Source organism: Myotis nattereri, assembly GCF_964212035.1.
Source record: "Myotis nattereri genome assembly, chromosome: 12".
Classification (NCBI taxonomy): domain Eukaryota; kingdom Metazoa; phylum Chordata; class Mammalia; order Chiroptera; family Vespertilionidae; genus Myotis; species Myotis nattereri.
Window position 1 is genome coordinate 4,449,562 of NC_138087.1, and position 11,272 is coordinate 4,460,833.

General features: G+C 59.3%; 1 protein-coding gene across 3 annotated transcripts in view; it reads left to right on the forward strand.

Moving 5' to 3' along the window:
• The window catches only part of FGD3 (FYVE, RhoGEF and PH domain containing 3), a 43,179-nt gene extending 32,949 nt beyond the window's left edge, over window positions 1–10,230 (forward strand). For 2 of the 3 annotated variants that reach the window (XM_081103213.1, XM_081103215.1), the window contains 3 exons: window positions 3,518–3,640; window positions 5,698–5,838; window positions 9,453–10,230. In XM_081103213.1, the coding sequence (XP_080959339.1) occupies window positions 3,518–3,640; window positions 5,698–5,838; window positions 9,453–9,578 (390 nt within the window). In that variant the 3' untranslated portion in view covers window positions 9,579–10,230. The remainder of the gene's footprint in view (window positions 1–3,517; window positions 3,641–5,697; window positions 5,839–9,452) is intronic. The other variant, XM_081103214.1, reaches the window with a different exon arrangement.
• Window positions 10,231–11,272: the final 1,042 nt, after the last annotated feature.

The following is an 11,272-nucleotide window of genomic DNA, read 5'->3' on the forward strand; positions in this document are numbered from 1 at the left end:
AGCCAGAGCCTTCTCGCTCTGTGCTCTGTGCAGGAGCATAGAAACATCCCCTCCCAGGCCAGACCCCCTGTGGGCGCAGGCCCTCTTCCCGCTGCTGCTGCGTGAGCACCTCCCCTAGCTCCCAAACAGTCTGGCTGCCTCACCCTCTTCCTTTCCCTGGGGCTCAGCCCTTCCTCCCGCTCCGCACCACAGACCCCAGCAGTCCTGAGAGACGTCTCCAGGGAAGGAGCCCTGATAGGGGAGGGCTCAGTGTGGCTGGGGAGGACACCCACAGGCCTTCGCCACCCTATTGTCTGTGTCTGTAGGTAATGCATATATGCATATAAGATCTTTGTTTAATCTCTTCCTGACCCCCCCAACCCTCTTCCCTTTGAGATTCATCAGTCTGTTCTATTTCCATGCCTCTAATTCTATTTTATTTACCAGTTTATTCTGTTCATTAGATTTCTTATTTGTTTATTTAGATTTTTAGATTCAATTATTGATAGATAAATATCAATATTGCCTTTTTATTGTTCATATTTTTTATCTTTTTCTTTTTCTTCTCCTTCTTCCTCTTCTTAAAGAATACCCATCAGCATTTCATGTAACACTGGTTTGGTGGTGATGAACTCCTTTAGCTTTTTCTTGTCTGTGAAGCTCTTTATCTGACCTTCAATTCTAAATGATAGCTTTGCTGGGTAGAGCAATCTTGGTTATAGGTCCTTGCTATTCACCACTTTGAATACTTCTTGCCACTCCCTTCTGGCCTATATAGTTTCTGCTGAGAAAGCTGACAGTTGTATGGGCGCTCCCTTGTAGGTAGCTGACTGCTTTTCTCTTGCTGCTTTTAAGAGTCTCTCTTGTCTTTAGCCCTTGGCATTTTAATTGTAATGTGTCTTGGTGTGGGTCTCTTTTGGGGTTCTCTTGTTTGGGACTCTGTGCTTTCACCAGGTAGGGAACATTTTCTGTCCTTATTTCTTTAAATAGGTTTTCTATATCTTGCTCTCTCTCTTCTCCTTCTGGCACCCCCATGCGAATGTCGGTACACTTGAAGTTGTCCCAGAAGCTCCTTACACTTTCTTCATATTTTTGGGTTCTTTTTTCTTTTTGCTCTTCTGATCGGATGTTTTTTGCTTCTTCATATTTCAAATTGTTGATTTCATTCTCAGAATCCTCTACTCTATTGTTGAATCCCTGTAAATTATTCTTTATTTCAGTCAGTGAATGCTGAATTTCTGACTGGTTCTTTTCCTTTTTTTTTTTTTTTCATTCTCACTAAGATCCTTGAAAGTCTCACTAAGTCCCTTGAAGCTCTCATTAAGATCCTTGAAACCTTATAACTGTGGTTTTTGCACTCTATATCTAGTAGTTTGCTTTCTTCCATTTCTTTCATTTGTGACATGTTTCTTTGTCTCTGCATTATGGCTGCTCCCTGTGTTTGTTTCTGTGTATTGGGTAGAGCTGCTAAGTCTCCTTGAGTTGGTAGAGTGGCCTTGTGTAGTAGGTGTCCTATAGGGACCAGTGGCTCAGCCTCCACAATCACCTGAGGTGGGCACTAGGTGCACCCCTTTGTGGGCTGTGTGCACGGTCTTGTAGTTGAGCCTTGATTGTTGTTCATGTCACTGTGAGGAATTGACCTCCAGGCCAATTGGCTGTGAGGACCAGCTGTGACTACAGTGGGAGAGCTACTTGGCAGGGAACACCCCTATGGAGCAAGACTTGCTTCAGTGGTGCTTTGGTGCTCACTGAGTCTGGCCCTTGAGTGTGTCACTATGGATGTGTAGAGTTGTAATCTGGTGTGGTCTGAAACTGACCACTGGGTGCACTGGCTCTTGAGTCTCCAGGGAGGTGCAAAGTCAGCCACTGCCTGGGGCCACCTGTCAGGAGCTACAGAGGGATCTGCAGACGGCTGCTATTTACTATTTATATTGGGCTTGGAAGTGCCCAGGTGAGGCCTGGCTGTGAAGCAAAGCAGGCTGGTGCTAATGCCAGGTCTTGGACCTTTTATTGATACGTTTGGGGCATGCTGTCACCAGCTGCAGCTTGTTTGAGAGATTTTAACAAAGTCTGAAGTATGAGCAAGGACAGACCATTAATATGCAAAAGCCACTACAAACAGCTTGGATGGGGCTGCAAATTGGATGGGCCAGGGTCTCAGGGAATTCCCAGGGCGGAGCAAACAGTGTGCTCCAGACTGATGGAGACTCATATATGACTGCCAGTCAGTTCTGTGACACAGGAGGTCCCAGCACAAGAACAATGACCCCTGCGAGCACCCTTGTCTGGGAGAAAGCCACTCCCAAGTCCCCGCCCTAATGTCGCCTCTTATGTATCTGGGCCCCCCAGAGCTTTGCCCTGGTGCTGGAGTTCAGAGGAAGATACCTTGTAAGTGCGCTATCCCTTTAAGAGAAACACCTGGGTCTCTGAGCCTCAATCCCCATTGGTTTTTACAGCCTGAAGCTATGGGGGCTTCTCTTCTCAGCTCTGGGACCCTGGGCTGGGGTCTGGGACCCCTTGCTCCTCATGGGGGGAGAGGAGGAGCTCTGCATACATGCTCTCCCTCCCGATTAAAATGTGGCACACGTGGGTGCCAGACCAGCTCATTCCAAGCATCTACTCCTCCTATCAGCCTCCCTGTGCTTCTTCTTTCTCTGGTTGTAAGACTTCCGTTCAGCCAGCTTTCAGGCAGTTCTGGGTGATGGTCTTCTGTATTTTAGTTGTAATTTTGATGTGGTTGTGGGAGGTGGTGAGTACCAGCGTTTACCTACACCGCCATCTTGGTTGTTCTGAGAAGCATTGGTTTTGCTTACAGTGGTTGTGATGCCCATTCTCCCCTTAGCAGGGCCTCTGTGGGATAAAGTGAGAGGAGCCCAGGGCTGTCTGACTCGCAGTGTCCATGGGGCAGGGGGTTATGACATGGAGGGAAGCTGAGCCTAGGAGGAGCCAGCTTGCCCCTGGGCACCTTGTGCCATTCTGTGCAAGCATCACATGGTGTGGCCCATGGGGGCTGGTGAGTGGGGGCCACACAGCTGGGAAGCACAGTCAAAATTTGAACCCAGGTCTCAGTATTAGTCAGCTCAAGCTCTGTAACAAAATACCACAGACCCGTGACCTACACAGGCATTCATTCTCCCGGCTCTGGAGCCTGGAAGTCCACTTGTCAGCCCCAGGGATTGCACTGCCACACGTGTGCCGTGAGGAGTGTGTGCCAAGCTCCAGGGCCCAGTGAAGATAGAGTAGGGGCATGAGTGCCGTGTAGCCGATGCTCAGGACAGACACCCAGTCCTTGACTGGGACCTCTGTGCAGACAGCCACCGTCTCTCTCAGCATGGCCTCCGGTGGCAGAGTCCCTGGCCAGCATCCCAGCATGGAGTCCGGATCACTGTGTGCCAGGGGAGAGGCGGGCAGCCATGGCCACAGGCTCCTGCTTCCTTCCCTTGTCTACATCAGCGATTTCCCCTGTGGGTGCTGCCAATGCATCATACAGCCCCCCCTACGCGTGCTGAGGGCTGACTGCACCGTGTGTCTCCCACAGCTCGAGCCCAAGAGGGGATCCTCCAAGATCAGGCGGGACAAGGAGAAGCAGAGCTGCAAGGGCTGTGGCGAGACGTTCAACTCCATCACCAAGAGGAGGCACCACTGCAAGCTGTGTGGGGCGGTGAGCTGGGCAGTGGGGCCAGGCAGCCATGCTCACACCTCCTCCCAGCCCCCCTCCCAGCCCTCCTCTGTGACGACTCCTCCCAGCCCCCCTCCCAGCCCTCCTCTGTGACGACTCCTCCCAGCCCTCCTCCCAGCCCTCCTCTGTGACGACTCCTCCCAGCCCTCCTCCCAGCCCTCCTCCCAGCCCTCCTCTGTGACGACTCCTCCCAGCCCTCCTCTCAGCCCTCCTCTGTGACGACTCCTCCCAGCCCCCCTCCCAGCCCTCCTCTGTGACGACTCCTCCCAGCCCCCCTCCCAGCCCTCCTCTGTGACGACTCCTCCCAGCCCTCCTCCCAGCCCTCCTCCCAGCCCTCCTCTGTGACGACTCCTCCCAGCCCTCCTCCCAGCCCTCCTCTGTGACGACTCCTCTCAGCCCTCCTCTGTGACGACTCCTCCCAGCCCTCCTCTGTGACGACTCCTCCCAGCCCTCCTCCCAGCCCTCCTCCCAGCCCTCCTCCCAGCCCCCCTCCCAGCCCTCCTCCCAGCCCTCCTCCCAGCCCTCCTCTGTGACAACTCCTCCCAGCCCTCCTCTCAGCCCTCCTCTGTGACGACTCCTCCCAGCCCCCCTCGCAGCCCTCCTCTGTGACGACTCCTCCCAGCCCTCCTCCCAGCCCTCCTCCCAGCCCTCCTCTGTGACGACTCCTCCCAGCCCTCCTCCCAGCCCTCCTCCCAGCCCTCCTCCCAGCCCTCCTCTGTGGCGACTCCTCCCAGCCCTCCTCCCAGCCCTCCTCCCAGCCCTCCTCCCAGCCCCCCTCCCAGCCCTCCTCTGTGACGACTCCTCCCAGCCCCCCTCCCAGCCCTCCTCTGTGACGACTCCTCCCAGCCCTCCTCCCAGCCCTCCTCTGTGGCGACTCCTCCCAGCCCTCCTCCCAGCCCTCCTCCCAGCCCTCCTCCCAGCCCCCCTCCCAGCCCTCCTCTGTGGCGACTCCTCCCAGCCCTCCTCCCAGCCCTCCTCTGTGGCGACTCCTCCCAGCCCCCCTCCCAGCCCTCCTCTGTGACGACTCCTCCCAGCCCCCCTCCCAGCCCTCCTCTGTGACGACTCCTCCCAGCCCCCCTCCCAGCCCTCCTCTGTGACGACTCCTCCCAGCCCTCCTCCCAGCCCTCCTCTGTGGCGACTCCTCCCAGCCCTCCTCCCAGCCCTCCTCTGTGGCGACTCCTCCCAGCCCTCCTCCCAGCCCTCCTCCCAGCCCTCCTCCCAGCCCCCCTCCCAGCCCTCCTCTGTGACGACTCCTCCCAGCCCCCCTCCCAGCCCTCCTCTGTGACGACTCCTCCCAGCCCCCCTCCCAGCCCTCCTCTGTGACGACTCCTCCCAGCCCCCCTCCCAGCCCTCCTCTGTGACGACTCCTCCCAGCCCTCCTCCCAGCCCTCCTCTGTGGCGACTCCTCCCAGCCCTCCTCCCAGCCCTCCTCTGTGGCGACTCCTCCCAGCCCTCCTCCCAGCCCCCCTCCCAGCCCTCCTCCCAGCCCCCCTCCCAGCCCTCCTCTGTGGCGACTCCTCCCAGCCCTCCTCCCAGCCCTCCTCCCAGCCCTCCTCCCAGCCCCCCTCCCAGCCCTCCTCTGTGGCGACTCCTCCCAGCCCTCCTCCCAGCCCTCCTCCCAGCCCTCCTCCCAGCCCCCCTCCCAGCCCTCCTCTGTGGCGACTCCTCCCAGCCCTCCTCCCAGCCCTCCTCTGTGGCGACTCCTCCCAGCCCTCCTCCCAGCCCTCCTCCCAGCCCTCCTCCCAGCCCCCCTCCCAGCCCTCCTCTGTGGCGACTCCTCCCAGCCCTCCTCCCAGCCCTCCTCTGTGGCGACTCCTCCCAGCCCTCCTCCCAGCCCCCCTCCCAGCCCTCCTCTGTGGTGCAGACTCCCGGGCCCCCAGCCTTGGTCTCTGCCTTCCCCAGGCTCCTGGCCCCCAGGGCCTGCAGAGGACCCCCCCCCCTCACCCGCCTGTTCCGTCTCCTGGCCGTGGCCCTTCCCGCCTCTTCCAGGACAGGCCTCTGTCTGCGGGAGGGAGGGTCACGGTGCCTCTGTCTGGCAGGTCATTTGTGGGAAGTGCTCCGAGTTCAAGGCAGAGAGCGGCAGGCAGAGCCGAGTCTGTGGAGAGTGTTTCCTGACACAGCCAGTGGCCCCCGCAAGCACTAGCCCCAGGGCACCTGCCGAGCCCCAGCAGAGCGTGGAGGTGGGTGTCCCTGAGCCTGTGGCACAAGCTACCACCTGGCAGCCTGGGCAGCCTGGGCTCCTGGGCAGCCAGCTTCCCTGGGACCAGGACTGAAGGGCTTGGAGGCCTGTAGGTGGCTGAGCAGCGGCACTGGAAGGTCGAGCATCCTGCCTGTGCGCCAGGCTCCCGAGGGTCCTCCCAGCTGAGTGCTGGGAGCCATGTGCCCCCACGGTCAGGCGCTGTTAGCAGCCCAGGCTGGGACAGACCCTCCAGGCCAAGGTGCCTGTCTCAGGCCTAGGAGGGGAGTCCAAGGCCCAGGTGTGGGCGGTGGGTCCCCTGCGGCCTCGCCACGGCTTGCAGATGCCGTCTTCTCCGCCCTCATCTCCGTGTGAGAACACCAATCACATTGGCGAGGGTCCACCCTAGTGATTTCACGGGACACAATTACCTCCCTAAAGGCCCCTTTCCAAATATAGTGGCACAGAGGGTTAGGGGTGCAGCACATGGATTTGGGGGCACACAATTCAGCTGAAGCAGATGGGAACCAGTGGCATCTTCATTCACGATCACTGTGATTGGAGACCTGGAGGGGAGACCTGCTGTGCCCCCAAAGCCGTTGAGGGCCCCACCCTCCTCCCCTCCGCCCTCCTGAGGTTGCCACGCCCCTGCGGCTCCCCTTCAAGGACAGGCCTGAGTTTATGGAGTGCAGGGAAGATGGAAAAGAGAAATGGGGCTTTCTCCAAAAGTGCGTTTTCCTGTTCTCTGCACATAATGGTCTATGGCTCTGAAGCCAGATTCCTGCTGGAGCCTCCTGGGAAGCTATTTATGATATTGGGGTCCCTCCCTGGATATTGCAGGCGTGGTCGAGTGGGCCCCGCTGTGGCAGGGCCCCTGAGTGTCTATCACAGACGTCGAATGGTACGTATATCAGAACCAAGTGTAGATGTGAGCGCGACCCTGCGCTCTCAGCACCAGTGCCTGGAAGGCCCGGTCTGAACAGGCACCAGCCCGCCAGGGGTGTCTGAGGGGCTTCCAAATGGCACTGAGCTTGTGTCCATGGCTGCTCTAAGCATGCCAGAGCGAGGAGGTGTGGTATGTGTGGTGGATGGGGTGTGTGTGTGTGAGTGTGTGCGAGTGTGTGTGTAGGTGTGTATGAGTGTGTATGTGAGTGTGTGAATGTGTGTGTTTATGTGAGTAAATGTGAATGAGTGTTCATGTGAGTGCATGTGTATATGTGAGTGTGAATGGGTATATGCATGTCTGAGTGTGTATGTATGTGCATGTGTGTGAGTGTGTGTATGTGCGTATCTGTTCATGTGTATGTGGGTATGTATGTAAGTGTGTATGTGTGTATGTGTATACGTGCATGCGTGTATGTGAGTGGGTATGTGTGTATGTGAGCATGTGTTTGTAAGTGTATGCATGTACATGTGTATATGTGTGTGACTATGTGTGTGGATATGTATATGTCAGTGTGTGTGCCTGTGTGCCTGTGTGTGTATGTTAATGTGTGGGGAGGTGCGTATGGATATGTATGTGTGTATGCATCTGTATGTGAATGTGTGTGTTAATGTGTATGTGCATGCATGTATGTGCAGGAGTGTGCATATGGGGTGTGTGTATGTGTGAGTCTGTATATGCCTATTATGTGTGCATGCATGAGCATGTGTGCATGTATGTGGGGGTGCACTTGAATGTGAGTGGTCAACCAATGGTCATTGTAACCAATTCGATGCCAACAGGAATCCCCAATTTGGGGTTCAGTGAGGAAAGAAACCATTGAGTGCAAACAGCTCAATTGTGACACGCAGGGCTGCCAACATAGTGTGTGCGTGACAGCAGCACTGGCTGCCGAAGAGCCCAGCTGTGGGCTCAGCGTAGGTGCTCTGTCCCGGTGGGAAGGGGAAGTGCACTCCCAGAACCACAGGGGAGCTGCGTACATAGACAGATGCCGACCCCTGGTCCCTATAGTCTGTCCTCAGGCGAATGAGAACGCCAAATCCTTGCAGTTTGATTGTCCAAAAGCCACTGTACTGATTGGTCAGAATAGAGCCACTCTGGGTGGTCCGAGCTGCGCAGCTCTGGCTGGATGGGAAAAGCCTCAATCCTGTTGGTTGAAATGGATTCCAGGACCTCCGTTATAAGGGCCAGCTCGGGGGGGGGGGGGGGGGGGGGCGGGGCAGAAACAGCGCAGGCAGGCGGTTCGATGCAGCTTCTCCCTGTGCAAATGGCTGCCTGGCTCTGTTTTGTTTTGTTTTTTTAATTTAAGCCCAGTAGCCACCAGGAGCCCTTCTTAGTAGGTGTCTTTTTTCTCAGGTCCACAGTGTGCGTGCGTGTGTGCGTGTGTGCGTGTGTGTGTGTGTGTGACAAGCGAACAGCTGGATCACTCCCGGCCCCTCCTTGCTGAGCCGCGCTCTGGCTCTTGCTGGTTCACTCCTTTCCTGTTTTATATCTGTCCTGACCCCACGGTGGCTTCATTCCCGAGGGGGTACGGCCCATCCAAATGCCCTTGCAGTGACCCTAGGAAGTGTCAGCAGGCCCAGCCCTTGTCTTGGTCCTCTACCCCCCACTCAGGCCCCACAGCACCTGCAGGGAGACAGAGCACTTGGCCCCGCTCTGTGGACCCGCCCGCCCGCCTGCCCGTGTGGCCTCTGTGGTATCCGATGGCGGCCTGGCCCGGAGGTACCGGCGGCCACTCCCGCGTCGGCCTTCTCAAACGTTCTGTGCCAGGAGGCTGCCGTGGCAGCGAAGCCGCAGACCGCACCGAGGAGCCCAGGCCATGCCGCCTGGGACCAACCCCTTGCAGCCCAGAGTCACTCCTCTGCGGCCCAGCTGTGGGCAATGGCAGCTGGTGATGCCAGGACTCAGGAGGCGGTGCTGACTCTTCTCCCCTCCCCTCCCCTCCCCTCCCCTCCCTTCTCCTCCCCTCCCCTCTTCTCCTTTCCCCTCCCCTCCCCTCTCCTCTCCTCTCCTCCCCTCCCCTCCCCTCCCCTCCCCTCTCCTCCCCTCCCCTCCCCTCTCCTCTCCTCTCCTCTCCTCCCCTCCCCTCTCCTCCCCTCCCCTCTCCTCCCCTCCCCTCCCCTCTCCTCCTTTCCCTCCCCTCCCCTCCCCTCCCCTCTCCTCTCCTCTCCTCTCCTCCCCTCCCCTCCCCTCCCCTCCCCTCTTCTCTCCTCTCCTCTTCTCTCCTCCCCTCCCCTCCCCTTCCCTCCCCTCCCCTCCCCTCCCCTCCCCTCTCCTCCCTTTCCCTCCCCTCCCCTCCCCTCCCCTCTCCTCTCCTCTCCTCTCCTCCCCTCCCCTCCCCTCCCCTCCCCTCTTCTCTCCTCTCCTCTTCTCTCCTCCCCTCCCCTCCCCTCCCCTCTCCTCCCTCCCCTCCCCTCTCCTCTCCTCTCCTCTCCTCCCCTCCCCTCTCCTCCCCTCCCCTCTCCTCCCCTCCCCTCCCCTCTCCTCCCTTTCCCTCCCCTCCCCTCCCCTCCCCTCTCCTCTCCTCTCCTCTCCCTCCCCTCCCCTCCCCTCCCCTCCCCTCTTCTCTCCTCTCCTCTTCTCTCCTCCCCTCCCCTCCCCTTCCCTCCCCTCCCCTCCCCTCCCCTCTCCTCTCCTCTTCTCTCCTCCCTTCCCCTCCCCTCTCCTCACTGCAGGACAGTGGGCCGCCGCCCACCCTCCCCTCTGGCTGCACAGTGAGTGCCGGACCTGCGGAGACGCTGCTGGCACCGGGACTGTGCGGCAGGCCTGGCAGGCCTGTGCCTGAGCATCCCAGCCACTGAGCTGCAGCCGAGGTGGCTGGGAGCCCTGAGCATGGTCGCCGTGGGGACCCGGCCGGGCCAGCCCGGGCCTGCAGCCCTGGCCCGTGGACCGGGAGCTGAGCCTTGGCCATGGCCCTGCTCTGCAGTCGCCCCTGCAGGGCCCGTGCTCACCTGAAGGTGGCCCTGGAGATGAAGTGTGCCCACTGTGGAGGGGCTGGCGCCACAGGAGGGTGGCCACCTGCCCAGAGTCACCTGGCACATCTCGGGAAAGAGCCCGGCCTCCGCCCTCAGGCCAGCGGCGAGGCCCAGGAAGGACGCAGGGCGACTGTGCGCGGGGCGCTGGCAGGAGAGGGGAGGCCAGACAGGGCCTGGGGACTCCTGGTGGACGTGCAGTCGTGCCTCCCTCTGGCCCCTGCCCACCTGTCTACACCGTCTGCACATGGGAGCTGAGCCGCCACCAGCCCGACCCCACTCCTTCTCTGCGCACCCCGGCTCCCAGGTGCCCGCGCCCCACCACCTCGTGTGGAGCCGCTGGGGGGTGCGCTCCTGAGCAGCCTCATGAGAAACTCACGGGGGCCCTCCTGTGCCACACGGGCTCCTGAGAGTGGTTCCTGGAGGGGTGGGCAGAGCTTGTCTGGGTGAATAAATGCTGGCAGCCAGCAGGTGAGCAGTCTTGGTTTAGAGTCACTGGGTGGGCCTCTGGTGGCTGGGTGGGTGACGAGGGTGACAGAAGGGCCCAGTGACCCAGCCTGTGGGGCATAAGCACGGGCACCTGGAGACCTGCTCTGTCCCTGCCCATGCGGGTGAGGCGGATGGGCCCATGTCCCGTGGGGGGCAGGAACGCGGATGCGGGGTTCACAAAGAAGCTAGGAGGTCAGGCTGGGAGGTCCTGATTGTGCTACAGCTCCAAGGGCCTTAGGAGAGAGAAGAAGGAGTTAGGGGCCAATGACCAAATGGACCCCCATCTCTCTAATGTCCTCGTGGCTCCCTGGGGGCATGCCGCTGCTGCCCAGCCATGGCACACTCTCCGTGCCTATCTGAGGTACTGAGAGGGCAGCGTCGGGGCCAGAAATGGGCACCAGATCATGGGTGAGGTGGGAGCAGGGCACAGTGAGGGGCACACGTGGGATGGGGGGCCCAGCTGAAGTGGGAGTGGGTTCCAGGGGAGGTGGGTGGGGCCCAGATGAAGGGGACAGGGTACAAGTGAGGTAAGCACAGATGTGACACCACCAGGAGGCAGGCGGGCGCAGAGGATGGGGCGAAGGCTCAGGTTCGGTGGGACACGGTGAAGGAGGGCCCGGGAGCGGCTGGCAGGGCATGGGGGAGCTTACGCATGAGCCAGGCCCCCCGTGGGCCCACCCAGGTGTCTACACCAGTGACGGCGAACCTTTTGAGCTCGGCGTGTCAGCATTTTGAAAAACCCTAACTTAACTCTGGTGCTGTGTCACTTATAGAAATTTTTTGATCTTTGCAACCATAGTAAAACAAAGATGTATGTTTTTGATATTTGTTTCATATATTTAAATGCCATTTAACAAAGAAAAATCAACCAAAAAAATGAGTTTGCGTGTCACCTCTGACACGCGTGTCAGAGGTTCGCCATCACTGGTCTAGATGCTGCTGCCTCGGTCCCGAGTCCCTGGGAAGCGAGGCCGCCTCCCCCAGCCCTGGCCAGGCCCCTGCAAATGCAGGAGACAGAAAGCCCTGCAGAGCCG